We start from the raw sequence: 27784 nt of genomic DNA, 5'->3' as shown, positions 1-27784 counted from the left end.
ATTTTGAGTCTATCAAAGCAGTCACAGTGATGTCATAGAAAGAAGCTGTTACACAATAAAGAGGGCTGGGCGTACTTGTAGAGCTGCTTCCTACATACCATGCAGGGCCAGGCTGAGAGAGTTTCCTGAAGGGATACACAACAAGAGTCAGGGCCACACTGGACGGAAAAGTTCCCTGCGGTAGCAGAAGCAGAGGAGAGTGTGTTGCGACGGCAAGGCGTGAGTGCGAACAGACAGCAGAGTTCTTGCAAGCTTTCTGAGTGAAGCCAGGAGCAGGGTTTGTGCAAGCGCTTGACTGTCAACAGTGCCAGCAGCTCTTTCAAGGCAGAGAGAAAGAGAGGGGCCAAGAAGGACCCTGGTGAGGAGAGCTGATCTTGTGGTAGCAAGCATGACTTGTCCTCATAGCTAAGCAGGGTCTGCCCTGGTTGCATATGAATGGGAGGCTTGATGTGTGAGCACTGCAAGATATTCCCCTCAGGGGATGAAGCCGCTCTGGGAAGAGCAGAAGGTTTCAAGTTCCTTCCCTGGTGGCATCTCCAAGTTAGGATTGAGAGCGATTCCTGCCTGCAACCTTGGAGAAGCCGCTGCCAGTCTGTGAAGACAATACTGAGCTAGATAGACCAATGGTTTGACTCAGTATATGGCAGTTTCCTATGTTCCTATGACAGCAGATGACAAGTGGAAGGCTGGCTTAATCCCTTCCCCCAATTCTGAGGTCAAAACAGGGGGATGTTTTTTTTAGACTGGGGGTGGAGGCTGGAGGGCCGAAGTACAGACAATACCTAATACAGCATTATTATTTATTTATTTAAAATATTTATACCTCACCCCTCCAGTCCACTACTGCTTGGGGTGGCTCACAACATTAATAAAAAGATACAATGTAAAATAAGGCTAATAAAGTTAACCAAACTTAAGTTAAAAGATCAGGCTAAAACCACATTTAAAACTACATTTTTTAAAGCTTCCAATTTAAAAAGTTATTTTAAAAGCTAAAAACTGAGAACTATAAAAACGAAAGAATCTACAAGATACTTGGGGTGTCTGTCCTCAAGCAGTCCAAATTTTGCAGACAAGAAGAGGAGATGAATTTGTACCATTTCCTTGTTATTTTGCATAATCCTTTCTGAAGTGTTTACTGTTTTGTATTAGTATGCTGCTTTTGCTAGTTACAGGGCTGAAAGGAAGGAAGGAAAAGGAAGGATGAAAAAGATACAGGAGCCATGGCCTCAGCCTCAACTACTTTGACAATCTTAGAAATATTTCTTAACTAGAAAAGCAGCCTATTCAAAAGCATACATTTAGAATTCACTAAGCTCTGGCCATCTTATTCTCTCATTCTTTGTGGGTTGCACTTTATGTTCAACACACATATAGTAGTAGACACCCTACTATGCTCTACATTTGAGGAAGTATCTTCACTTTTAAAATTAACACATGTACAGTCATTAACACAAATCCATACACGACTCCTGGTGACCAGAGAGCCCTGTGGTTTTCTTGTAGAATACAGGAGGGGTTTACCATTGCCTTCTCCCACACAGTATGAGATGATGCCTTTCAGCACATTCCTATGTCACTGCTGCCCGATAGAGGTGTTTCCCCTATTCTGGGAAACACACCAGTCCAATGGAGATTCAAACCAACAGCCTCCTGCTCTCTGGGCAGGTTGCTTCCCCACTGCACCATTAGGTGGCTACATTTGTACAGTCACCTGTAAAATGTAATGTTTGAAAAAGACTAAAGTCTTCCTTGTTCCCTGACCTGAGCCCTAAGGGCATACATGGAAAGTGAAATTTATACTTCTAAATGAACAAAAGATGCACCACAAAATACTACTCATATTCTTCAGTAAGCTTGGCTATAATTCATCAAGAAGCTATCATGAAGAGCAACAAAATAAATATAGGAGGGAACCATCAAGAATAGCAGCATAGAGGTCTTGAAATATAGTTGTTATCCAGCTATAAATAGAGGGAATAGGTTGGGGGATACAACCTGAATTTCCCCTTACCACCACCAAGGAAAGCTGGTCTTGTGGTAGCAAGCATGAATTGTCTATTTTGCTAAGCTGGGTCAGCCCTGGTTTGCATTTGAATAGGAGACTCCATGTATTAGCACTGTAAGATAATCCCCTCAGAGAATGGGGCCGCTCTTGGAAAAGCATCTGTATGCTTGCATGTAGAAGGTTCCAAGTTCCCTCCCTGGCTTCGCCAAGATAGGGCTGAGAGAGATTCCTGCGTGCAACCTTGGAGAAGCCGCTGCCAGTCTGTGAAGACAATACTGAGCTAGATGGACCAATGGTCTGACTCGGTATAAGGCAGCTTCCCATGTTCAAGGCCCAGAAGTCACTTGGTGTAACTCAGTGGCTAACTTACCCATATGGTTTGACTGCTGTAAACAACGTATTTGGTACACGCAGTCCCCTCCCCCGCTCTCCATGATTTGGTGTGCAGTGGCCAAGGTCAATTTTCAACACACTACATTAAAATTAACAATATTAATGAAAATTATTAGTTACTTGTGGATCTTTTCCCCCCATTAAGAGACCATAATTTCAAACAAGAATAGTTGCCAGAAAACAGGCCCTTTCCCTGCTCAGTCAGTGGGGCACCTGGAGTACCTGCCAGTCCCAAACAAATGCTAAGCCCTCTACCCTCCCAAAATCACTGTTGCTTTCAGGCTGCAATCTTAGCCATACTTACTTGGAAATAAGCCTTACTAGGTGCACTGTGGAACTTATTTTTGAGTGAACACACATTGGATGCTGTTGTAAGACCATTTCCGGAGAGGGCAGTCAATACAACAGTACAATACAGCGAATACTTATATACCGCTTTGCAACTAAAGTTCCCAAAGTGGTTTACACACATTGCGTGTCTGTGTGGCTCTCTGTGAAACATAAGATAGACACCAAAAGCAGCCACTGGAGGGATGCTGTGCCAGGGATGGATAGGGCCATTTGCTCTCCCACTGCTAAATAAAGAGAACCACCACTTTTAAAAGGTGCCTCTGCTTAGTTAGCAGTCCCCCTTGGAGAAGAGAAAACAGACGGAGAGAGTGACCTCTGCCTTTCTGGGGTGCTCTCTGCCTGTGCCCGCCTGATGCTGATGCTCTTTGAGCCCACTCTATCCATTGCGACTGGCTCCCACCGGTGTTTGGTTTATCACTGGCTTGTGCATCTTAGCTGATCTCAAGCATCCAATTGCATTGAGCCACTGCTGCTCAGCAGTGGGAGAAGCCAAGAGCTCTTCATGACTCCTACTAATGCTGCAAGATATTTCTACCTGGGGGTCAGCAAAAAAAAAAAAAAAAAAGGTCCCTGCAGGCCAGTCCCAGCCACCGGGTCTTATATTTTGCAGGCCTGATATAGATGCAGGGGTGGAGCCACCATTGGGTGAAAGGGTTCAAAGAACCCAGGCCACCAATGGGAAAAGGCCGCCGAGCCCCACCCCGTGGCTTAGGCTCCACAGGAGCCCAGAGAAAACTCCCCCCTCCCACACCCGGGCAAACTCTTCACCAATTATTTCAGGTAGCTTCAACTGCCCAATAGAACGTTTTCCCCTTCCTCTCCCTCTCTGGAGGAAGAGAAAGGGGAAAACGTCCTATCAGGCAGCAGACGCTGCATGAAATGACAAGGGGAGAGCTCATTTGGGCTCTCAGCAGCCCAGGCCACACCCAAGTGGGCACAGCCTGGGCTGCTAAGTGCCCAAACGAGCTCTCCCTTCCTCGTTTCAGGCAGTGTTGGCTGCCTGATAGGACGTTTTCCCCCCTTCTCTCCCTCCAAAGAGGGAGAGAAAGGGGAAAACGTTCTATTGGGCAGTCGAAGCTGCCTGAAATAATTGGTGAAGAGTTCGCCCGGGCTCTTAGCAGCCCGGGTGTGGGAAGGGGAAGTTCACTTTGGGCTCTTCCAGAGCCCGAGTCACACACACTGGTGTATTGGAGGGGGTCGCCGAGCAGGGCTGGATGCAGGCCGCCACTTGGCTGTCTCCACGCCTGTATAGATGGTATGTACACTGAACATAATGTGTCTATATGGCTTATGATTTGTGCAAATTTTAGTTTGCCCAATTTGTTTGTAATGGGGGTTGCCTGAACCAGGAAATGAGGGGGAGAACTGGAGCATGCAAAGGTAGGACAGTATGGGCAAGCCCAAGGCACCTCATCCAAGTTCACCAAACTACAATGGTATGACTATTAGATATGAATCATCCCAATTTTTATTCAGTGGTTAAACATTATTTTCAACAGATATTATTTCCAGGGAAGCCAGATGGCAACTTCAGGTACTAACATAACGAACCTTGCACCCTACATACACTGGCAGAATACCAGGTTATCAAGAACACCGTCACATCTGCCATTTCAATGCCAAAAGAGAGCCACATAATATGGTTATTTTTGTTTGTTGTACTATCAACGCCAGGGCAAAAGACAAAATCCAGTCATACAGACATGGTTATAGCCATTGATTCAACAGCATCGTCAACACTGGTTTTCCCACTGTAAAAGGCTTGCTTATACACTTTCAGAAACTCCACAATGCAATTATGTGATGCATCATCATGATGCAAGTTGGGAGGCAGAAACAAGAAAAGCCCTCAGACAACAAGTGTTTAGTGATGTCTCACTCGCATGATGAAGAAGTCACTGTAAACACGTGAACACAAGTTAACATCCCTTTGTGATTAAGGCTACACAAAATGTGATTGTGTGCATGGAGGTGTGTGTAAATGAACTTACAATCAAGAACGGCTGTGTAATCCATTATTCAGGAGGCATAAAATTATCCTAGTTTCTTTTATTTCTTATTTTTTATTGTTCCAAGGAGGTTTTCCTGGTCAAAAGGAAAACAGAAATGAACATGCCTACAAAATATGTCAGTTCCATTTCCGCACTTACAGCTAACATTATTGTTGCAAGTTGATCTTAAAATATTGAAGAGGAAGCTCAAAGTGCACACATTTGGAAAAGTGCAACGGAAAGATCATTTGCTCTTCAAACACTGTCAGGAAGGTATTGTGGCATGGGATGTTTTCTTTCGTCTCTCTGCAATATTTATAAATAAGACATGCTTAAGAACTTAAGAACAGCCCTGCTGGATCAGGCCCAAGGCCCACGTAAGCCAGCATCCTGTTTCACACAGTGGCCCACCAGAGACCACTGGAAGCCTACAGGCAGGAATTGAGGGCATGCCCTCTCTTCTGCTGTTACTCCCCTGCAACTGGTATTCAGAGGCATCCTGCCTCTAAGGCTGGAGGTAGCCTATAGCCCTCCAACTACCGTAGCAGCCATTGATAGACCTCTCCTCCATGAAGTTATCCAAACCCCTCTTAAAGCCATCGAGGTTGTTGGCTGTCATCACATCTTGTGGCAGAGAATTCCACAAGTTGATTATGCGTTGTGTGAAAAAGTACTTCTGTTTGCTGATCCTAGGTTTCCTGGCAATCAATTTCATGGGATGACCCCTGGTTCTAGTGTTATGTGAGAGGAAGAGGAATTTCTCTCTATCCACTTTCTCCACATCATGCATGATTTTATAGACCTCTATCATGTCTCCCAGCAGTCATCTTTTTTCTAAACTAAACAGCCCCAGGTGTTGTAGCCTTGCCTCATAAGGAAGTTGCTCTAGGCCCCTGATCATCTTGGTTGCCCTCTTCTGCACCTTGCTTCTGAATCACTAGTGCAGTGTACGTGAGTGCATGTTGAAATACCACCTTCTGCTAAGTTCTTCATATGTCTAGCACGTGAAAATGTGATCACCACAGTAGATGTTCCAACACTTGATTATTTGGATTTGTTGTCACCACACTTCCTCTGGCCATTCCCCTACTGGAGTGTGGATAAAAAACAAATCTATGATGCAACTATCTGCTGAGCCAGAGTAAAAAGAGAAAACTACAGAACTAGGAGTGGTACCTATAGGAATAAGCAGTCTGTCAGATGGCATGCTGGCCTACAGAAGTCAGTTATGGGTAAAGTAATGGTATAAACCCTCAGTGTGCTGCTGTTTCAATACAGGAATTCTTTACTTTGGAAGATCTGAAGTATCTAAGGTCACAGAAATTATATTCAAAGTCAAACACTTTAAACTTAGTTTTTCCTCCTTGTTCTTCACTACCTTTCTCTATCTGTATTGCAAGAAACACAGCTTGGGCTTCAATCAAACCACAGAACACTAGAAGACTTGTTTGTATCCTGACTGAAAAAAATATAAATCAGAATTCTGGCCAAGTTCTTGAGTAATGAAGTGTGAGTGCTTCATGAAAAGCACCTGTGCGGCTGAATGTGGTTGTGCACAAAACCGTTTGCCCAGTTTTGTTGGAGTGTGAACTGGGCTCAAACCGAACCAGGCATGTTCGGTTTGGGCACCCCGAACGGGGGGGGGGGCTCAGCTTGAATCCTTTTTGGGGTGCCAGGAACTTTTTTTTAAAATGGTGGACTTCCCACCTCAAAGGCCTTGGGGTGGTGATGCTGCTGCGGGGAGGGTCTCTAGTGCCCCCCCACCTTCTGGCCTCCACACTGTCTCCCGTGGGCAGTTATTGCCCATTTTGGGGCTGTTCCAGCCCTCTCCAAGCTCAGGGTGGCCATTTTGGAAACCACCACATGTGTGCATGGGCCATTTGCATGGACAGTTCTAGCCTGAAAATGGGCTGGAATTGCTCTTGAGAGACCAATGGGAGGGGGAACCACCTGACACACACACACACACACACACACACACACACACACGGAGCTGCAGCAGCACCTACCCGAGGCCTCGGAGGCATTAAGTCCACCATTAAAAAGAAAAGAAAAACCTGAACTGGCCCCAGCCTGAGGGGTCTGGCTCAAGGGCGAGCCCTCGGACCAGGCCGGCTCAATGGCACACCAGTGAGCCAGTTCTCACATCCCTACGGCTGATGGGTTTGACTAACATCAGTGAGGGGAGGATTCCCCCTTCCCTTAGGAGAAATACCCCAGAAACAGCTTTCCACATCTTGGGTACCATGGCCAAGCTGCTGCAAAAACATGCCAAATGCCTGCCAGCCCACCCATGTGGACATGTGCTACCCCTGGCATCCACCCACCCAGGGTTGTTCCCCCCAGGGGCAGCCACCATCCCAGGGGAGCTGGAGACCGAGGATACCCCTCTCCCGCCGATACCCGCACTGGAAGATCTGCATACAGCAGTACGCTAGATTGGACCTGGGAATTTTGAATGGATTTGAGGGTCCGTGCTGCAGCGTTGGTGTCTGCACCATCCATGCAAATGGTTTGGGTGGGGGGTGCCACTGGCAGGATTTGAAGGGCAGCCTCAAGAAGGGATTCCTGAGCAGCTGAGTTCTACTATTTTCACAGAAAGGATGGGGGAAGGGGGTCCCAGCCCCTTCCCCAGTCACCTGGGCCAGTCTTGGGTCAACTGAAATCCTTCAAGGGTCCAGCCATCCAACCCAGCAATCACTGGTCAGGCATGTGCGAAAGGAGAGAGCGAAAGACCATGGAGACACACACACACACCCCGCAGACAACTCATGAGAAGGACCATTGCGGGGGGGGGGGTGCCCAAAGCATAACTGATCCAAGAGGGCAATATATCCCCTTTCCCCAACAAAACCTCCCTCAGAGTGTCCAACCATGAAGGATCTGAATAGAGAGCCAGGCAGTGGTCCCTCTATTTTTTTTCATCTCTGTGCAGAAAGAGTTTTCTTCTGGGCAGCAGTATCAAGGCACTGTGTGCGCACATGCATTCAGAGTGGGGCCTTCAACCTGAGCGGGATCTAAAATTAACTAAGCGGGCATGAGAAAACTTGTGAGCGCAAGCACATGGGCATGCCTTAGAGGAAACAGTGGAGTCAGGTTGCTGCATGCAGGAGAGCCGTGGAGGGGACTGCCCCAGAGACCACTTTCCTTGTCTTGGAGACTGTGGGCAAGCTGCTGCAAAGCCGTGCCCCCTGCCAGCCCACCAACTGCCCACGTGTACATGTGCACATCGGCAAGGGCCCCAGAACTGCCACCCCCCTGTCCCATGGTGGCCGGGGAACGGGGGTTCTCATTTCCCAGGAATTCCCACAGCGGAATATCTGCATACAGTGCGATGACGAAGCAGGAGCAGGCTGGTAGTGGGCCAAGGAGAAAGTCCCCCCTTTTAGCAATGCCGCTGTGCAGGCGGCAAGCACAGTGAAGAAGAACTCCTTCCATCTAAGGCCCATAACGGACTGCAGATGGGCCATGCAGTCACTTGCGAGGGAAGAGGGGAGATGGAAGGGGCAGTGGCATTGCTAAAAGATTGCTAAAAGGGGGAACTTTCCCCTTGGCCCACTACGATCCTCCTCACTGCAGCCCCATCTCCTGTGCAGAGTTTTAAAGGTAAAGGGGGGATTTCCCCTCGCCCCCCTCCCCACAGGGACTTCACTTATCTTGCTGCACAGAGGTAGTTTTTATGGAGAAAAAAGGGGCGACAAAATTTGCCGCTCCTCAAATTTTGCCACTGTAGGCAAGTGCCGCTGCCTCTGCTTAAATCTGTCACTGTCTGGGATACCCCTGCCAACTCCTTCCCAACACTCAGTACAGCTCTACTTAAAGCACCCATGGCCTGACACTCTTGTGAGCGGGTGTAGTCCGCATGGGTTTTGGTACCTGTCATCAAGCTTTTTCCTTCCACCCTTACCCTCACTGCAGCGGCGGGGTCAGCAAATCTTTGGCCACCTACTGGCGGCAAAAGGCTTGATCTGAGCCCAGATCCCAGAGACTGCTTTCCTGATCCTGGGGATGGCGGCCAAGATGTCAACTAAACAAGCCCCCTGCCTGGTCACTGCACATGTGCAGAGGTGCGCCCATGCCTGTAGGCCCTGCAGTCAACCCCACTGCCCTGGGGCTGGGGGAGGAGAGGAAAGTCCCTCTCCCACATTTCCCTGCACCCACATATCTGCATATGGCGCACAGATGGAGCAGACCTGGGATATTTAAATTTGTGCAAATGCACAGTCCCATTGGCACCACCAGGCTATGCCACATGGGGTATCAGGATCTCCTCTGGGGGACGTGCAAGGCTTCAGAGGGTTTAGAGGAGAGGGAGCTAGTAGTGGATAATATTTTCTATGTGTTAACAAAGAGTTGGGGGCCCCACTAGCGCTGGGCCCCCTTGGATGGTGGTAAAGTGGGCTAGCTGTACTTGTGAGTTCACAGTCTGTAGGTGAGGATTTGCTCTTTTATGGGCAAAACAGTCTACATCCCCAATAGACTGGCGCTCTTATGAGACTGCTAGCCCACCCAGCAGCAAGGTGCTGGACAGAAGGAAATTGCTTGGGTTTGCCTGAACTGCTTTGCCAGGACAACCCCTCGTGACACCCCCAGCATCCTTTGCCCTCCCTCATCTGCATATCCCATTCCAACAGATGTGCAATTTCCCCTCCCCTCCCACAATGAAAGTGGAATTTTACCCCTCCCCCGACCCGCAAACCACCATGGAATTCATGCTTGTGTGGTGCGGGGGGGGCAGGGCTACTGGGGGGACAGCGGTGCCATGGTTGGCGGAAGATCGCACTCAGCATGCCTCTTCTAGATCGTGGCCGAGCCGCTGACTCATTGACACTTTGCCCACAATCAGGCCATGTAGCTGGCTGGGATAGGCCTTGAAGGCTGAGCAGTCATGAGGGGCTCCCCGCTCCCGCAACTGGAGTTTGGCTGGCTGCAGTTAGGTGAATATCTGTGGCATGAATTTGTGTTAAGAATAGGAACCTTGGCCACATTTAACTGCAGTTAGGCGTTACGTCTGAATGTGGCCAGTAAATAAGTAAACCTAGTGCCTTTCAATGTCATTGGGTTGTATTCTAACTTATGCTTGCACAGTGGTGCAAGCAAACTTCCCCACCCTTCCAGCCCTTGGGCAGCTTCCACAAGCACTCATGTGCCCATTTTTTGGAAATTCCTCCCTCCTGCTGCAACTCCTCATGCCCCATCCCACCTCATTCCCAATGGTCGTCTGACCCTTAGGAACAGCTTTTCAGAGGGCCTGGGGCACTGCTGGAAGAGAGAGGAAGCAAGTTTGCTTGCACTCATGCCATTCATTGCATGAGCACAGGTTAGGATACAATCCATAGAGTTACCCCAACTTCTAGACTGAGAAAAACTGCCATCTACTCTTGCCACACACCATTAATAAACTTTAAACTGAGAGCCAACCAAGCCAGTCACAACACTTCCCATACCAGACAACATAAATACAATATTTTGCTGGGAGGTTTTAGCTGAATCTTTGCATTACTTACAGCCACTAACTTTTCAAGTTTCAAAGATGAAAGCATGCATCCAGAAATGTAACCAAAACAAGAAATGATTTGAATTACCAGCAATCTTCTGACTTGAAAGACCAACATTTCCAACCAAGCAACACATAATCAGGATTTAATGCCTTAGATGCATTTTCAGATCAGGTTCTCTGAAGTTTTAGAAAAATAAGAGTAAGGGCGGGGGGAAATCACCTGATCTTGGTCCATGGTAAGAGGTGCATTTTGTACAAACAACAGGCAAGCTAGTAAGACAAGGATGTTTTGGGCACTGAAATTTAAAAGAAAAGAGCAAGCCGACAAATTATTTTGCCTAGTCTTTAGCTATACATTGCCCTGCATCTTTAACAATTCAGAACAGACTTCACTGGACTTCAACTAAACTTGATGGTACAATTAAAAGACCAAAGTTCAGCACAGTTTATAGCTGCATCAGGAAGTACTGGCTGCTACAAACAAAAGCTGGATCAGCCAGTAGCTATTTTCAGTGTTACATTCCACACTCTAAAGGGGGCAGGGTGAATTCTTCACATCACAATTCAGAAACCATGTCAAACTTACATCATGGTGCAACTAGTCATTACATTTGTCACAAAACATCTATTCTAGCCAAGTTTCAGAACAGTACATAGACATTGCTAATCACTTTCTTCCCAAAAGTCACATTTAACTTATTTATCTCAGACTTTATAACACAGAAATCTCACTTACTACTTTTTCTCTTTAGTGTTAAATACTGACACACAAATCTCTTTCCAGATTATTAGAATAGTGTAATTGATTAGTTACAAACTCTGCTCTAATGACAACTGCTTTATTTATCATATTTATATCCTGCTTTTCCTCCAAGAACCTCAGGACACTGTACATGGTTATTTTTATTCTCAATTTCTCATAATAACCCTATGTGGTAAGTTAAGCTAAGAGATAGCCGACTAGCCCAAAGTCATCCAGTAAGCATCATGGTTGAATGAGGATTTGAACTGTGTCTCCCCAGTCTGACACGCTAACCATTACACCATGCTGGCTCTCCAATTCACATATGCATATACATCACTTGGTTACTTACTCTTGATGGTTTCAGCTAAATGTCTGAACTGACTCCATTTAAAAAGCACTGCGGATGAGACCATGCAAAAGATTTCATCTGTGTGGTGTATCTCTGAGTACCCATTCACACCTGCAAGTTATAACTTGATACTGCAGTCATCAAACCATCAATATCACTCAAGCAAGCATCCTGGGGTTAGAGTGTTTGTTCTTATTCTAGGGAAACCCAGCTTCCAATCCCCCATTCAAACATAAAGCTCAGTATTTGAGCTTTAATGTTAGAGGCCTCTCTGAAAGGTAGTTAAATAGACCAAAGATTTTTTAAAAATATACCCTATGGTTATCCTCACTATAGTTTTGCCTTTGTAATGCAAAACACATATTACTTGTGTAATCTCATGTCCTTTTCCTTCCTTCCAATTTGAATCTATTTGGTTTAGAAAAGGGAAGGGGCAGAAGGTTAAGGAATTCTATTAGATCCCAGGAAAATTTGCTTCCGCTCCCATCAAAACAACTATGTTTAGCTTGAAGCGTTCTTCTAGAGTTACAAAAATTATTGCCTTAGTAAACATAACCAGGGGCTCTTAGAGACATGCCTGATGGGAAACACCATGCTGCACAAATTGCTAAAAAGCAATAGGAAGTAACCTATGGAATTCCCACACTCTCCTAGAAGAGTATCTTATATTATATTCTATCACAAAAGAACTATCTCGGGCTAACAGATATTTAATGTAAGCTCATAGTAAGGTTTCTGCTATTCAGTTCACAGGAAACCCAACTAAGCATCTAGAATTTAATTTTAGCCATCTAAGGAAGACATCTAACCATCTTGACTCATGTTTAATAATACACCGTTTTAACTCCTTCAGCATTCTGTGGCCATTCTGATTATTTTGAACACCCAATCAATGAAAATCAACCCTCACCATTCCTTCTGCAGAAAGTTGGTAATTACCACATTTTACCATTTCTAATTCTATGTAAAGGCATTGTAGCAGACTAGATGACATTCTAGGAAAAGAAAGCTAAAACATGACCAAACTTTAAGGGGGTTCCATAAGAAACTGCCCTCTCTTCAGTTTGTGTCCCTTGCCACAAGCACCTGTAAGGGCAGTTCGGCCAGGTCTATCCTAAAGAGGACAAGTAGCTTTGGTAAGAACTAATCTGCCTACTATCCTTTCACTATCCTTACAATTGGGCTAAATTTGGTTCAAATCAGTTAGACAGTCCACAAGTTAGCCCACTTGTGCCTCAAAGGTTCATGCGACCGCCATCTTGAAATGGGATGGATGACATCTTTTAAAAACTATGCCATTGAAGTGTCCCTATGAGTCACTCACTACAACTGCACCAAATTTGGTTCATAATGACAAGCTACACCATTAAAGTGTTCCTACAACTGTACCAAATTTGGTTCATACTGGTCCAAACACTGCAAAGTTGCTAGAGGGAAACACATGGATGGATGGACACACACACACACACACACACACACACACACACACAATGCCAGGTGATCTCATAAGCTTGCTTATGTTAAGCAAAGTAGGCTAAAAAAGTTGCAATAATTGTGGCCATGGTAGCTGCATTGCCATTTCAAGATATATGAGCCAGTGTGTACAATGGTTAGGATGTTAGAATGGACCCTAGGTTAAAACCCCTGCTCAGACATTAAGCTCACTGGATAAACTTGGGCCAATCATTGTCTCCCAGCCTAACCCATCACACAGGATTGTTGTGACAATAAAAAGCACATGGGGAAGATCCATGTAAACCCCTCTCTGAGCTTCTTGAAGGAAGGGTGGGACAGTAAGATAAAGTTAATTATGAATAAATACCCATATACATATAAGCAGTAGCTGGTAGTTGTAGAAAGCAGCAGCACAGTAATAGCAGCAGGGATACAGCTGAGCACTCTACAAACAGACTCCATGCAGTCCTAGACAGTTTTGTATATAGTACAAACTGGCTATAAATTGGCAGTGATGCACTCCTTGTAACAGCCTTTATCAAGAAGGTGCTGAGTCATCAGGTTTGCATATTATGGGTGTTTACTGGAATGATGCTGAACCATGGGATTTAATGATTTATCTTCTGACTGCTTGATTATATAAACTCCTGGGCTTGATCTGAAATACCTTTTCTACCACAGCCTGGATCAGAATCAGCACTCACAGTTCAGTTCATACTTTAATTAGCACTTCTCAAATAATTTGGGATAGAGATAATCCAGAAAGAGGTATGGCATTTATTTATTTATTTTCTTTCTTTCTTAACCAGCCAAAAGCCAACTGGTCAACTGACTAGTCAAACCTGTTATGGCGAATGGCTACAACAAATAAATTTACAACGGAAGATATTTTGCGATATATATTTTATATATTTTACAGCCTTCATAGATTGATTCAGAACTCAATGGCTCAGTGCAGACCGAATGCCAGGCCACAGTCTGGCAATCCAGAGCACCCCTGTGAGCTCATGCACTCTCCCCACCACCACCCCTTGCCACTCACAAGTTCCTTTCTGCACTTACTGGTTTTTGCTAACCATTGATCTGATTGCTTAGATCATAAGTGTGACATTGTTGAAGCATCAGTTATTGCCAACTCACCCAATTTGCCTGATCATTTCAGGCTGTTTTTGCTGAAGTGTCTTGGCATATTTCAGTACATTCTAATTGCTAACAAATGGCTGAGGGTAATTAGTCCCCACAGTAGCTGAGAAAGACACAATGCAAAAGGGTGAGACATCTGTTCAACAGGGGCACTTTTGTAGGAGCATAAAAGTTTCGCTCAAATCTCTGGTCTTCTACAGAGTACTATAATCCAGTTAAGGGATTCAGTTCTACACTAGAACATAGTAGCAACATGCCTAGTTAATACTTCAGTATAAACAATATTAGGGTATAGGAAAGCTCTGGTCTATAGGTATTTTGAAATCTCTTGAGGTGAAAAAAGGAATGTATTTTACATAGTCAAAGAACATGAGAACTTATGGTCCAGCAATCTCCTATTATCTTGCCTGGAGCAAAACTATAAGCAATATAGCACTTTACTTGACAATTCCATTTGGCATTAATTGCAACAGGAATAATTTTGACAACTCACTGCTTATACTAATAAATAAATCATAAACCACTAAAAGGTCACTGATATTAATAGGCTATAACTATATACCTCTTAAAGATTTCAAATTCAGCATTTTTATATTTTTTAAAAACCAAACATAGTTCATCTCTCTTCCTAGAATTAAGCAATTTAAAATCCATTACACACAAATGTTTCAATTATATGTGCCACACCACCATCACAGTGTCTCATTGTTTACCCCAACCTCATATTATTATTATTATTATTATTATTAATTCAATTTCTATACCGCCCTTCCAAAAATGGCTCAGGGCAGTTTACACAGAGAAATAACAAACAAATAAGATGGATCCCTGTCCCCAAAGGGCTCACAATCTAAAAAGCAACACAAGATAGACACCAGCAACAGTGACTGGAGGTACTGTGCTGGGGGTGGATAGGGTCAATTACTCTCCCCCTGCTATATAAAGAGAATCACCACATTAAAAGGTGCCTCTTTGCCAAGTAAGAAAGGGTTAAGGACAGGACAGGCCATGGACAGGACAGGAGGAAAGGAAGCAACCAGTTCTTCTCACAATTGCCTTATGCTCCGAGGAATCTGTTGGACGGATCCTGGCTCACTCGAACAGTCAACACACCTCAGGGTGAGGACACACTGATGAACTGAGGGCTCCTGATGCCTCTATGTCCCCCTAGTACAGAAGGGGAAACTGGAGACCGGTCCAGTTTCTGGAACATCAGACATTCTGCTCTCTTTAGCATGAGGCAAACACAGACATGGGCAGGGCAGGATCACTGCTTATTACATGGAAAGTTCAATGAAAAAGACATTGTGTACATCAATGCTGCGAGGCCAAGAAAAGTGATACCATCAAATGGTAATTTGTCAAGGTCAGCATAGGAGATGGTTTCAAAGTCTTTAACTGTGGTCACATTTACCCTACATAAACCAGGTTTCTTAGTGAAAGGAAATACAAGACTTACGCAGGATTTGGCAGGCTGCCCTGAAAAATTAGATGCTCTGTCATTGTGGCTACACTATTTTAATTGTACAGACGTTTCAACTCATTGAGTCAAGGCTCTGTGAATGAATGGGCAGCCTAGTACAGAAATTATATGGCGGAGAGGTGTAATTATAGCAAACTAGTAGGTGAGGCCCATCATGGACTGGACAAAGTCATTTTGCATAGATCACACTGCTAAGAAAGTTCAAGAAATGAAATCCAGGAGGCAATTATTGTATGGCATACAACTAGGTCCATACTCAAGGTTTGACACTTTGGAAAGAACCCAATCAGGGTTCTTGAGGAATTTATTTGGTACACCAAAATGTACAGCAAACGTGACTTTAAGGACAGAGGCTGGCTTCATAAAAATTGAATCTCGGGCCTGGCTTTTGATTATTTATTTCTGGTTGAAAATACATCTGCGACCAGTTGGTTTAATTCCTGAGTTTCTTTCAGTTAGTCCCCAGCCATTATGGTGTACTACAGTCAGGGTAGATTTGATTTAAATCAAACTGATTTAAATCATGATTTAAATCACGATTTAAATCACTAGCAGGGTGGATAAAAATCAAAAAATCCGATTTAAATCAAAAAAATCCGATTTAAATCAAAAAAATCCGATTTAAATCAAAAAAATCCGATTTAAATCAAAAAAATCCGATTTAAATCAAAAAAATCGGATTTTTTTAAATTTAAATCGGATTTTTTTGATTTTTATCCACCCTGCTAGTGATTTAAATCGTGATTTAAATCAGTTTGATTTAAATCAAATCCACCCTGACTACAGTAAGTACGAAGCTCACCTCTCTAGGCTTAGACCCAGCCCAACTGCTGGAATTGGGTCTAGTGAACATGAAAAGAGTAGTGAAACAACGCTTTGTTGATATTGAGATCCAAGAAAACTGGGCTGCGCTTCCAGAGTTTGATAGAGCTATAAGAACTAATATGGATCTCTTCCCCGCAAAATATCTGTCGACAATTACTTTCTCTAAGTTTTGATGGATATTCACAAGAGTAAGGGTTAATTCCTTTCCATCCGCACTTCTAGCTGGGAGGTTTCAAGGTGTGCCTTTAGAAGAACGACACTGCCGTTGTGGGTCAGGAGATACAGAAACTGTCGCACATATCCTTCTCCACTGTAATCTTCATTTGTATCCCAGGGAACGCCTTACTGCTCCTCTAATATGTAAACTGGCAGATCAATCCGATGCTAACCTTGTAAAACATCTGCTTTCAGACCAAGATGCTTTAATTTCTATTCCTGTAGCTAAGTTTAGTTATATTGCTTTTAAAAGGTATAATGGGATATCACCCCAATCTTAAACTGTATATATGTGTATACATATTTTAACGTTTACTGGTTTTTACTCTCTGTTTGGTCAATGACTGTAAATAAAATTACATTACATTACACAAATCCAGGAGGCCCTCTAATATCGCAGGGGTAACACTCGTGGTTACCACAATACTGAAGTGCTTGAACCAGCCTAAACAACTGAGTTTTTTTCCTCAGCTAAACAATCCACTCCCGATGGTGAGAGTGGATGGGGCAGCTTGCGTGGGGAAGTGGCTATTTAGACCTCTATGTAGTCAGCTGAGAAGCGCAGGGAGGTGTGAGGTTTAAAGAGCCACTCTCCCCACCTCTCAGCTGACCCACAAGGAGGTTTAAAGACATGGCGCCAGAGGCAAGAGTGGATGGAGCAGCCTGCGCCTCTTGGGCTGCTTCTTTAAACCTCCCCGTTGAAAAGTGGGGAGAGTGGCGATTTAAACTGTGGACCAAGTTCGTTAGGAGGGTAGAAAAAAACCATGGACAAGAACTATCCCCATGATAACTATTCAGGGAGGTGGCCTGTGAATGGGCGAAACGGCTATTCGAGGGCCACCTGTATAGGTCATAGATTTTTTTAATTAATGGGCTTGCAAATGGGGAGTAAAAAGAGCAGTTTGAAATGTGTAGGGTTCCAACTAACAACATTGCTCATTTTATTGAATAATTGCCATATGGTAAATCTGAATCATCATATATTTGTATCTGAGAAAGATAGTCTGCTTCTCTTGGGCATGTTGTTGTTTTGGAATTATTAATCTGATTCAGTGCCAGGGTTTCAGGCAGGATCTCCTCCAGCCCTACCTGGAGATGCCAGAGAGTGAACTCAGGACCTTCAGAATGCAAAACAGATGCACTACCACTGAGCTATTGTCTTTACAACTAAACCAGAACATACAGCACCCAATTGCCTATTGCAAAGTAGTAGAATCTGCCAAGGAGAGGCTGTTTTTAACAGTCAGGTGGATGCTTTATCTCAGAGCCGGGGCATACTCATTCAGTGCCTAGGATCCTTAACCAGGTTACCACTGTGCACAGTCCAGCATAATTCACCCGTACAACAGAGGCAAGGAAATAGAGCCCAGAGGGCACAGTCCACAGAGGGGAAGGAATCCCACCAACACCTGGGATGCTATGGTGCATTCCACCTTCTTTTGCTCAGGCACCACTTCCTACAACTTCCAGTTGTACATCTGAAGTGTCAAGTCAAGTCTCATCAGAAGTGAGGTAGGAAACACTAAGTGGCCCTGCCCCAATATGGTGATCAAATAAGGTCACAGTGGGGAAAGGGAGAGGTAAATCATAACGTATGGCTATTTGAAAGTTAAAACTTCAGTAGGCATCCCCACTTCTTGAACAATATGGTTTCCCCCACCCCATTTCTTTGCTCAGTTACTAAGAAGGTATCCAATGATGTTTTTCAACTACAGAACTGCTTCCATATAAAACAAATATTCTGTATCTACACACACTAGAATACTTGCTAGTGCAGGAGAACTAAAGCATATTATAGAATCACAAATTTTAAAAGCAAGATTAGTTCAAACCCCTAAAAAAAAGATATTGGAGTTCCATCCATGTTGATTAATTTACCATGAGCTACTTCTGAGCTGATAACCAGAGCATGATGATTCATAATAATATCATCTGTGTGGCATGGTTATTATTTCCCTATGAGAAGATACCATGCTGCTGGTATCTCTTGGATGAAAAAATGGCATGGAATTGGCAAATCACATGGGATGTAAAAGTTATCGGTGGCCCCAGAGAGGTATGGTACTGTCATGATCACAACCCTATAGCTCACATATCAGGGAGAAGGGCTTCTTCCAATCATGCTACTTTTATTTTGCTGCAAGAGAGTAATCACACATGCATTTCCCTACCTACATTCTGAAGTGATACACTGCCTGAACTGGTTTCTGGCTCTAAGGTTCTGGAGCTTAAGAACAGTGAACAAAACTCTGTTACGGCAGACTTTTTCTATACAACCTACTCACACCACTGAAACTCAGAACTGTTATCACCTGACTCGCTTAACTGCAAACGAACAGGCAGACAACATATGAACATGAGCCAAGAAGATGGAGAAGAACAATAAACAGCCACAGAGAGACCAAACTAACGATGACAGGAAACATGAGTGAAAACCTGTTTGAGTACAATTTAAGAATTCATTAAATATTTTGAATAAAAATGTCTCCATCACTTGCAGTGGAATTATACAAGCACTTTTAAACATGTGATGCATATTGCTCTACACTTGTTATTTTTACAAAGCCTGAAGGTTATCTTCTTGTTGCTTTTTTTGCCAAAGTGACCTTCTCTGCTTCTAAAGCCCCTAGGCAGAACTTGAGAGAAGATATTGGACATGACAGCTGTCTATATTTTCACAACCAGCTTCTAAGGCTCTTAGGTTACCATGTTAAAGAGGTAGAATATCGAACTGCTGATTCAGTGAACTGTCACTGAATGGAAAATGCATTCATTTAATGTACTACAAGCGATCTTGAAAACTTTCAGCCGAGTTATTCCTTCCCACCTAGCGTTCTTTGCTGCTTTGCCACAGCTCTATTTCCAAACTCATAATATAGCCAGAAAGATCAGCGAAATCAACTCATATCAGAGAAGAGTAGGGTCACTACCCACTAGGAGAACTCGTCATCCCATCTCTGGGCATCACATTCAAACAGCACCTACACACAAAATAACTCCACACACACACACACACACACACACAAAAGCTTGAATGGTGTGGTCAATTCCCAGATTTAAGAGGAGATATTGATCGTGCAGTTTGACCTACCTATGCTGGATCTCTCTTGAATAGGCACTATCTGAATACAGCGTCCACACATGGACACCCATTCGCTGGAGCATGCAGCTGCATTCTTGCTCCCTCACCACAGAACTGACCTTAGCCAGAGAGACTGCAAATCATCTGAAGAGGCCCAATGACTTTTAGTTTTTTATTTTGAGAAATCAAGAGTGATTTATAGCATATGGGTCTTCTCAAGAATGTTTACTAATCAGAGCATTATTTAAATAATGTTTTCAAAATGTATTTATCATTACTTTTTACTGTCGTTCCTCCAAGGATCTCAGGATTCTTATATGATTCTTCCGATTCCAATTTCTTCTCCACAACTACCTTATGAAGTTGAACAACTGGCCTAAAGTGACCCAGCGAACTTCATGGACAAGAAGTATTTGAACCTGAGCCATCCTAATCCAACAACTATACCACGCTGGTGATCTACATAGATTCAATCTTCATTTATTAATTATTTTTACATTTACCTATCCTGATCTTTCTCCAAAGAGCCCAGAGTTATGCTTATCCTCACAACAAGCCTGTGAGGTAGGCTTGGCTGAGAAATAAGTGGCTGACCCAGTGAGATTCATGGCAAAATGGGGATTTGAACTCAAGTCTCCCCAGTCCTAGACCAACATTCTAACCACTATCCCATGCTGGATGTCTTTGTATCTATAACTGACACAGCTATATAACCAGAAACATTTTGGTAATCTTAAAGTGACACAAGATGAGCCTGTGTCAACAAACAGAAGAACGTCTGCCAAATGTGCAGAAAGTGTTTCCCATTTCTTCCCTTTAGGGCATTTACTGGATGGATCGAGCTTTTCCATTTGAAACATTTTGATTGATTGTTTTTCAATCTTATCTGCTCTTCTAAACAAGTGCCCTAAAGAGGCACAAGTACTTCATGCATTATACAGTTCTTAATTTGGAAGCAAAAGGAGACACATATTGTAATTCTGTACACCGGTCCAAAAACAAGGAGCACATCCAAAGTTAAACCACTCAAGTTCTATTGATTTCACTCCATTCATAATTAGGACAGGCTGGTTAGCTTACAAACCTAATAACATTTATAGGCCTAACTTACTAACTACAGCTTAACTTCTGTGCCTGTCAAATTGATGGAAAGAATACTTAAAGACAAAATTGTTAAGCATAAAGAAGAAAAGGCCTTATTGAAGGTAAACCAGCATGGCTTCTGCAAGAGCAAGTCTTGCCTCACTAACCCTTTGGAGTTATTTGAGTGTCAACAGGCATGTGGAGAAAGGTGATCCAGTTGACATAGTATACTTGGACTTCCAAACAGCTTTTGACAAAGTTCCTCACCAAAGACTCTTGAGTAAACTTAGCAGCCATGGGATAAGGGGACAGGTTCATGTGTGGGTCAGTAACTGGTTGAAGGACAGGAAACAGAGGGTAGGAATAAATGGACAGTTTTCACAATGGAGGGAACTAAAAAGTGGGGTCCCCCAGGGATCCATACTTGGACCAGTGCTTGTTCATAAATGATCTAAAAGTTGGGTAAGCAGCGAAGTGGCCAAAGCTGCAGGTGACACCAAACTATTTAGCTTAGTGAAATCCAAAATTGTGAGGAGCTTCAAAAGGATCTCTCCAAACTGGGTGATTAGGCAACAAAATGACAGATGCAGTTCAGTGTAAACAAGTGTAAAGTGATGCATATTGGGCTAAACAAACCCAGCTGTCAGTGACTGACCAGGAGAGAGATCTTGGGGTCATCGTAGATGTTTAAAGTGTCAACTCAGTGTGCGGCAGCTGTGAAAAAGGCAAATTCCATGCTAGGGATGATTAAGGAGGGGCTTGAAAATAAAAATGCTAATCTTGTAATGCCTTTATACAAATCTATGGTGAGGCCACATTTGGAGTACTGCATACAGTTCTGGTCACCGTATCTTAAGAAGGACTTTGTACAACTGGAGAAGGTGCAGAAAAGGGCAACCAAGATGCACCTTCCTTATGAGGCAAGACTACAGCATCTGGGGCATTTTAGTCTGGAAAAGAAGTGACTAAGGTTCCCTTTAGTCGCTTCTTCTGTCACATAACAGAAGTGCATACAATTATGCATGAGTAGAGAGAGCAGACAGAGAGAAATTTTTCTCCCTCTCCCACAACACTAGAACCAGGGGTCATCCAATGAAACTGAAGGCCAGGAAATTTAGGACCAATAAAAGGAAGTACTTTTTAACACCACACATAATTAATCTATGGAATTATTTGCCACAGGATGAAGGTGATGGCCACTAGCTTGGATAGCTTTAAAAGGGGCTTGGACAAATTCATGGAGGACAGGTCTATCAATGGCTACTAGTCTGGTGGCTACAGCTCACCTCTAGCCTCAGAGGCACAATGCCTCTAAATACCAGTTGCAGCAGAGCAGCAGCAGGTGAGGGGGCATACCCTCACCTCTTGCCTGTGGGCTCCCCAGAGGCATCTGGTGGGCCACTGTGTGTAATAGGATGCTGGACTAGATGGGCCTTGTGCCTAATCCAGAAGGGCTGTTCTTATGACAGGTGATAAACAACATAAAGCTGAGATGGATTCCTCTAGTGGTTCAATAGCTACACCAGTACTGCATTTTGCCCTGCAGACAAACAGCTTCAGAACTGCCATAAATCACTTGTGGATTAAAGTTTTAAGAGCAATCGTTTTTTGCCTGATGGGCTTTTAAACTCAAAAGCTTGCGCATTCTTGCCAACAGATGCTGGCCCAATAAAAAACATCATCTTAACCTACTTTTTAATAACCCTCAAGTCAATTGCAACTGCTGCATTCTTTAATGTTTTCCATAATGCAAATTGTATGCTATTTGGTCAGCACCTACATTATGTGAAGTTCTTTGAAAATATTTTTCAGAGAAGACATAACAGAGAGCCAGCGTGGTGTAGTGTTTAGAGTGCTGGACTTTTGAAGAAAGAAACAGAGGGTTTAATACTGGCTGCACAAGAACAGGCACCGAGAACAAATGCAATAAGAGCAAAAGTAGAAAAATCAACCAACAGCAAGTGCCGCCTTTGTAAAGAAGCAGATGAAACAGTGGACCACCTAATCAGCTGTTGTAAAAAGATCGCACAGACTGACTACAAACAAAGGCATGACAAGGTAGCAGGGATGATACACTGGAACATCTGCAAAAAATACGAGTTACCTGTAGCCAAAGATTGGTGGGACCATAAAATTGAAAAAGTGGTAGAAAATGAAGATGCAAAAATATGATGGGACTTCCGACTACAAACAGACAAACATCTGCCACACAATACACCAGATATAACTGTAGTTGAGAAGAAAGAAAAATAAGTCAAAATAATCGATATAGCAATATCAGGGGGTAGCAGAATAGAAGAAAAAGAAATAGAAAAAACAACAAAATACAAAGATCTACAAATTGAAATTGAAAGGCTGTGGCAGAAAGAGACCCAAATAATCCCAGTGGTAATTGGTGCCCTGGGTGCAATTCCAAAACAACTTGAAGAGCATCTCAACACCATAGGAGCCACAGAAATCACCATCAGCCAATTACAAAAACCAGCTTTACTGGGAACAGCCTATATTCTGCAACGATATCTATAATAACAGCAACAACATTGACAATAAAATTCAGCCATCCCAAGTCCTTGGGAAGGACTCTATGTCTGGATAAGACAAACCAGTCAATAACACCTGTCTGACTGTGTAAACAACAACAACAACAACAACAACAGAACAGATCATTCAGCATTAGTGGTCAACGTTTAAGGGTGTCTTCTTCAACTATGAGAAATAAAAGTTATTATTACAAGAACCGACAACATTAGGATACAAAAACTAAACTCATACGGTCCAAACTGAACCATATACAGAGCTGATTACCAGTGTCAGTTAGGGATGGTTCCCATTTTCATTGTTATTTCCATCTGTTTTAACATGTCCTCACATGAGGACTTGTTTGTGCATCATGCTGGGTGAGGAAGACATAGCAAGCAATGCACTATAGACATGGGGCCCATTCACACAACCATTTGGGAGGGGAGGAAGGCTACATAACCTTCCCTTCCCCGCAGACAAACACCAGGATGTTGCTGGGCACGCAAATCACACACCAAGACACTCCGCTATTGCCCCTGGCAGTGCAGAGGAGCAGGGGCCAGGATGCATTGTCCTGACCCCAAGAAATCCCACAATGCACCAGGGCACGGTGCATAGTGGGGATCCCCCCAGTGACAGGTGGGCACCTGTCAGTGTTGCAGCGCCAGCTGAAAACAGCCAGCATCAGGAAAATAGCACTCACTCCCTTAACCTCATTTAAGAGGCGGGCTTGCCGCTGAGGAGCTGCCAGGAGCCCTGGGGCTACCAGTTGTTCTCACAGGCAGCCAAGCCTGGTCCCGGCTGCCCTAGCCTGGTCTTGGCTGCTCATGAGAACAACCTCATGGTGTGGTCAAAATGGGTGCCCCCCCCCTTCTCTTTGCAAAGGACTGGCCCTTCTGGATGCATGGTATAGTGTCAGCTCAGGGAACAATACATGGATCTGAGCAGAGCTGAGTGAGAACTACCTGGCTCATGTCCACTCTAGGGTTATACAGGCAGGAGAAGCTGGGCCCCCAGTCAGTCTTTGGGGCTTTTCTGCTTTCTTCACAGCAATCCCTAAACAAGTTCCAGTGGTGCTTTTCACCACATGAATCGTTGTCACAACTGACATTTTTGGGACAGGTTAGAAATTAGGGTTAATTGAGGTAAACAGGTTAGTATGACAGCAAACCTCAAAAAAGAGACTCCTTAAGAAATCCCTCAAGGCATTTTTATGACTGGAATGGTTACAAGTCACTCACCAGTTAAGAGCATCCCTTTATCTTTCTTCTCCCATCACACCACCAAGCAGCTGTGCCCAAAGCTACCATGTTCATTTTAAAGGGCCATTTAAAAAGAAAACATTGTTATTATTATTTTTTATTATTATTTTCCCATTTTATATCCTGTTCTTCCTCCAAGGAGCCCAGAGTGGTGTACTACATACTTGAGTTTCTCTTTCACAACAACCCGTGAAGTAGGTTAGGCTGAGAGAGAAGTGACTGGCCCAGAGTCACCCAGCAAGTCTCATGGCTGAAGGGATTTGAACTCGGGTCTCCCTGGTCCTAGTCCAGCACTCTAACCACTACACCACGCTGGTATAACCACCCAGCACAGTACACCAGTCCCTCCCCGCTCCTCAGTGGGTACAATACAATTTTCCTAAACAAAATCACTGTACTGATTCTAAGGCAGTGTCTTACATCTTTTACTTATGGGCAAGGGAGGTCAGGTGGTTAGTACTGCTAGGAACAAATAGTAGAGGTTACTGCTAATTTTGTAGGTGTTAAGTAAAGTAAAGTTGCGTCATCAAGTCGGTGTCAACTCCTGGCAACCACAGAGCGCTGTGGCTGTCTTTGGTAGAATACAGGAGGGGTTTACCATTGCCATCTCCCACGCCGTATGAGATGATGCCTTTCAGCATCTTCCTATATCACTGCTGCCCGATAGAGATGTGTCCCATAGTCTATTTTCCCATAGTCTGGGAAACATACTAGCGGGGATTCGAACCGGCAACCTCTTGCTCGCTAGGCAAGTTATTTCTCCGCTGCCCCATTAGGTGGCTTAGATGTTAAGTACAACATCAAAATCTTTACTTCAACACTGCTTCTCTTATTATACTATCAAGTACCTGTTCATGTAGAAGGGAAACCTGATTAGCATAATAATGAGCTTATAAGCCAAACAACAGGACCTTTGTGTTTCAAAAGTGCTTGAACAACAGACTACAGAAAAATCCCTCAACAAATTCTTACAGCTCAGAGGAGTATTCTGCATGTTCTTCTTTGCTACATAATAATAAACACACAAACCAGAAACTTAAAGTGCTTTGTATAATTAACTGTTGAAGAAACTGTAATATAACAACAATCAAGAGGAAGAAGAAAGAATAAATATACTGAGAATTCCCAGGAAGTTATGATGGCGCTGTGTGCATCATTTATTTTAGCCTGAAATTCAATGTCCTTTCTAGATCATCTTCAACACCACCAGTTTCAGCCTATGCAGTCTGGGTTGGCCAAAAAGAAGCTGCAGTCAATTCTAGCTGCATGATGAACATGCCAGTATGACACACTCAACATTTTTATGTGCACACTTTAAAGACATCTAAACATAAATGTAAACATGGGAGCATATGAAATGAGCCTAAATTACTTACATCCAGTGAATACAGGTAGAATGAGGAGTACTCTATTCTGGTGAAATTTATCAGCATATTACAATTATGTTAGGAAACTAATCATGCAGTACAATCCTAAGCATGTTTTTTTCTGAAGTAAGTCTCAATAAGTTAAATGGGATTCCCTTGCAGTCTTAATTACTTGGCTGCTGCAAAGCTCACCCAACTAATGCACATCAACTATTTTTAAAGTTACCTTATTGCAATAGAGCATCCAAAGTTCATACAGCCTCTCTCTGGACGCCATCCTTCACTTCCTCTTCCTTGGTTGTAAAGCTGCATATGCTCAAGAGCCTACCATGCTCACTTTCTATTCAAAGCATTTAATTTCCAGATTCAATCAAGGAGGACAAAATTTAATTTCTGTAATACAATTGCACAGTTCAAATGGCCAAAGGTGACAGTCTGTCCTCTCTTTTTCATCAATGCCACTTTGGAATTAATCCCTGAAAAGCAAAATCAAACCCGTTGGGTTTGTGATGGCGCAGGAAAGGAATTGCTATAATTCCATATTGTAGAAGATCCAAGAAACTATTTTTGTTGTTTGACTGATGGTATCAAAGTCTTCATCAGCTTCTCAGTGGCAATTTAAACAGCTGTTATCACTGACGGGAAAGTGTCTTTTCAATGTACCATGAAAGTGAGCAAATGATCACCTGTCAAAAGAAATATTATCTGTCAAATAGATAGCATGTTGGGACATATACCCCATTTCTACACATCAGCTTCTTAAAAAATTTCAAATTTTGGAGGTAGAATTTGTTCCCTTGCCACCATCCTCCCCCCACCCCCAACCACCAAGCACACACAAGGAATCAGAATAAAGGACATTAAGCAAGAACTCTTTCCAAAAGCAGTCTGTCTCAGAGCTGTCTACCTCTTTGGGTTCTCAAGGGCAACTTGTTCCCCTAGTGCAAAAATAGACTTAAGGTGGATGGCTCTCTTAAATTTCCAAGCACACTAAGCCCTATGAGAGATACTTAAAAAGATAAAATAGAAACTAATCATGGCTTTCTCCTAAAATAATAACCGATTGTAGCGAGGGGGTGGGGGCGCAAATGCTTTAACTTTTCAATCAACCAATCAATCCATCAAACGTCAAATTACCCCTTGTCTTTCTTCCAATGTCGAATCGTCGTCCCTATGAAATGTCAAGCCAATCCACCATCACAACTACTTTCTCTTCTCCTGCGCAAATTTGTGTTTGTCTTTAGGAATTCATTTGTTTCCTGCCTGCCTCGTTTCCTCCTTCCCCATCTTGAAGAGCAGCCAGCCTCGCCACATTTCCCCTTCCCCATCACGGCGGCTCCCAGCCCCCTCCTTCACCCCACTCAGCCCGATGCCATTCCATGGGGAGAGATTAATGCACGGCTCCCTCCTTCCCATGCTTCCCCAGTGCCCTGATGTCAGTTTCCTTGTTCCTTCCCAGCCGCCTGGTCCCATTTCTATTTCTTTGCCGTCCCCCTCCTGCTCGCGCACAGAGTCCGACCCTGCTTAGCTGGGGGCCTCCGCAAAGTAACTTGCCAGGGACGACGCACCATCAAGTGGAGCAACTCCGCCGAGGAGCTTCTCTGGCCCCCATCCGACTCAGTCCGACTCGCTGGTAGCAGACACTACCCTAGTCCTGCTGCTGCCGCTCCTGGCAAATAGGAAGCCACATCGCCCGCTTCGAGGACCCGCCCACATTCCAGCGCTTGCTGCCTGCCTTGCCCCTCCCTACATCCCTCATCATCTCCGTGGCGCCGCCTGCCTTCCAGGCGCGTAGAGATGGCGCCATTGAGGAGCGAAGCGGCCATTTTGACTCCTGGCAAAACGTTCCGTTTGATAAAGATGGGAAGAGGGAAGTGTCTGTCTCAAGACGGTTCGTGGACCACTTTGTTCATATTAGAAACTGATGCTTTAAAAGCTCCCTGAGGTGTGGAAGGCGGGAAAAGGGGAAGAGATGATCGCCAGCATCTTTATCTTCTTGCCCTTATGTGCG

At 43.9% G+C, this 27784-nt stretch overlaps 1 protein-coding gene across 5 annotated transcripts in view; it reads right to left on the bottom strand.

The window, feature by feature from the left end:
• NBEAL1 (neurobeachin like 1) overlaps window positions 1-27477 on the bottom strand; it is a 162528-nt gene extending 135051 nt beyond the window's left edge. For 2 of the 5 annotated variants that reach the window (XM_053282771.1, XM_053282775.1), the window contains exons 1-2: window positions 27342-27477; window positions 26000-26459 (exon numbers count right to left, since the gene is read on the bottom strand). In XM_053282771.1, the coding sequence (XP_053138746.1) occupies window positions 26000-26050 (51 nt within the window). In that variant the 5' untranslated portion in view covers window positions 26051-26459; window positions 27342-27477. Of the gene's footprint in view, window positions 1-4743; window positions 4764-25999; window positions 26460-26680; window positions 26811-26910; window positions 27169-27341 lie in introns of those variants that run through there. The other 3 variants (XM_053282773.1, XM_053282772.1, XM_053282776.1) reach the window with 3 other exon arrangements.
• Between the last annotated feature and the right edge of the window lie 307 nt (window positions 27478-27784).

The sequence above is a fragment of the Hemicordylus capensis genome, chromosome 1, assembly GCF_027244095.1.
Source record: "Hemicordylus capensis ecotype Gifberg chromosome 1, rHemCap1.1.pri, whole genome shotgun sequence".
NCBI classification, from domain to species: Eukaryota; Metazoa; Chordata; class Lepidosauria; order Squamata; family Cordylidae; genus Hemicordylus; species Hemicordylus capensis.
The sequence above is the reverse complement of the archived record's forward strand: the minus strand, read 5'-3'. Positions and strand labels throughout refer to the sequence as shown.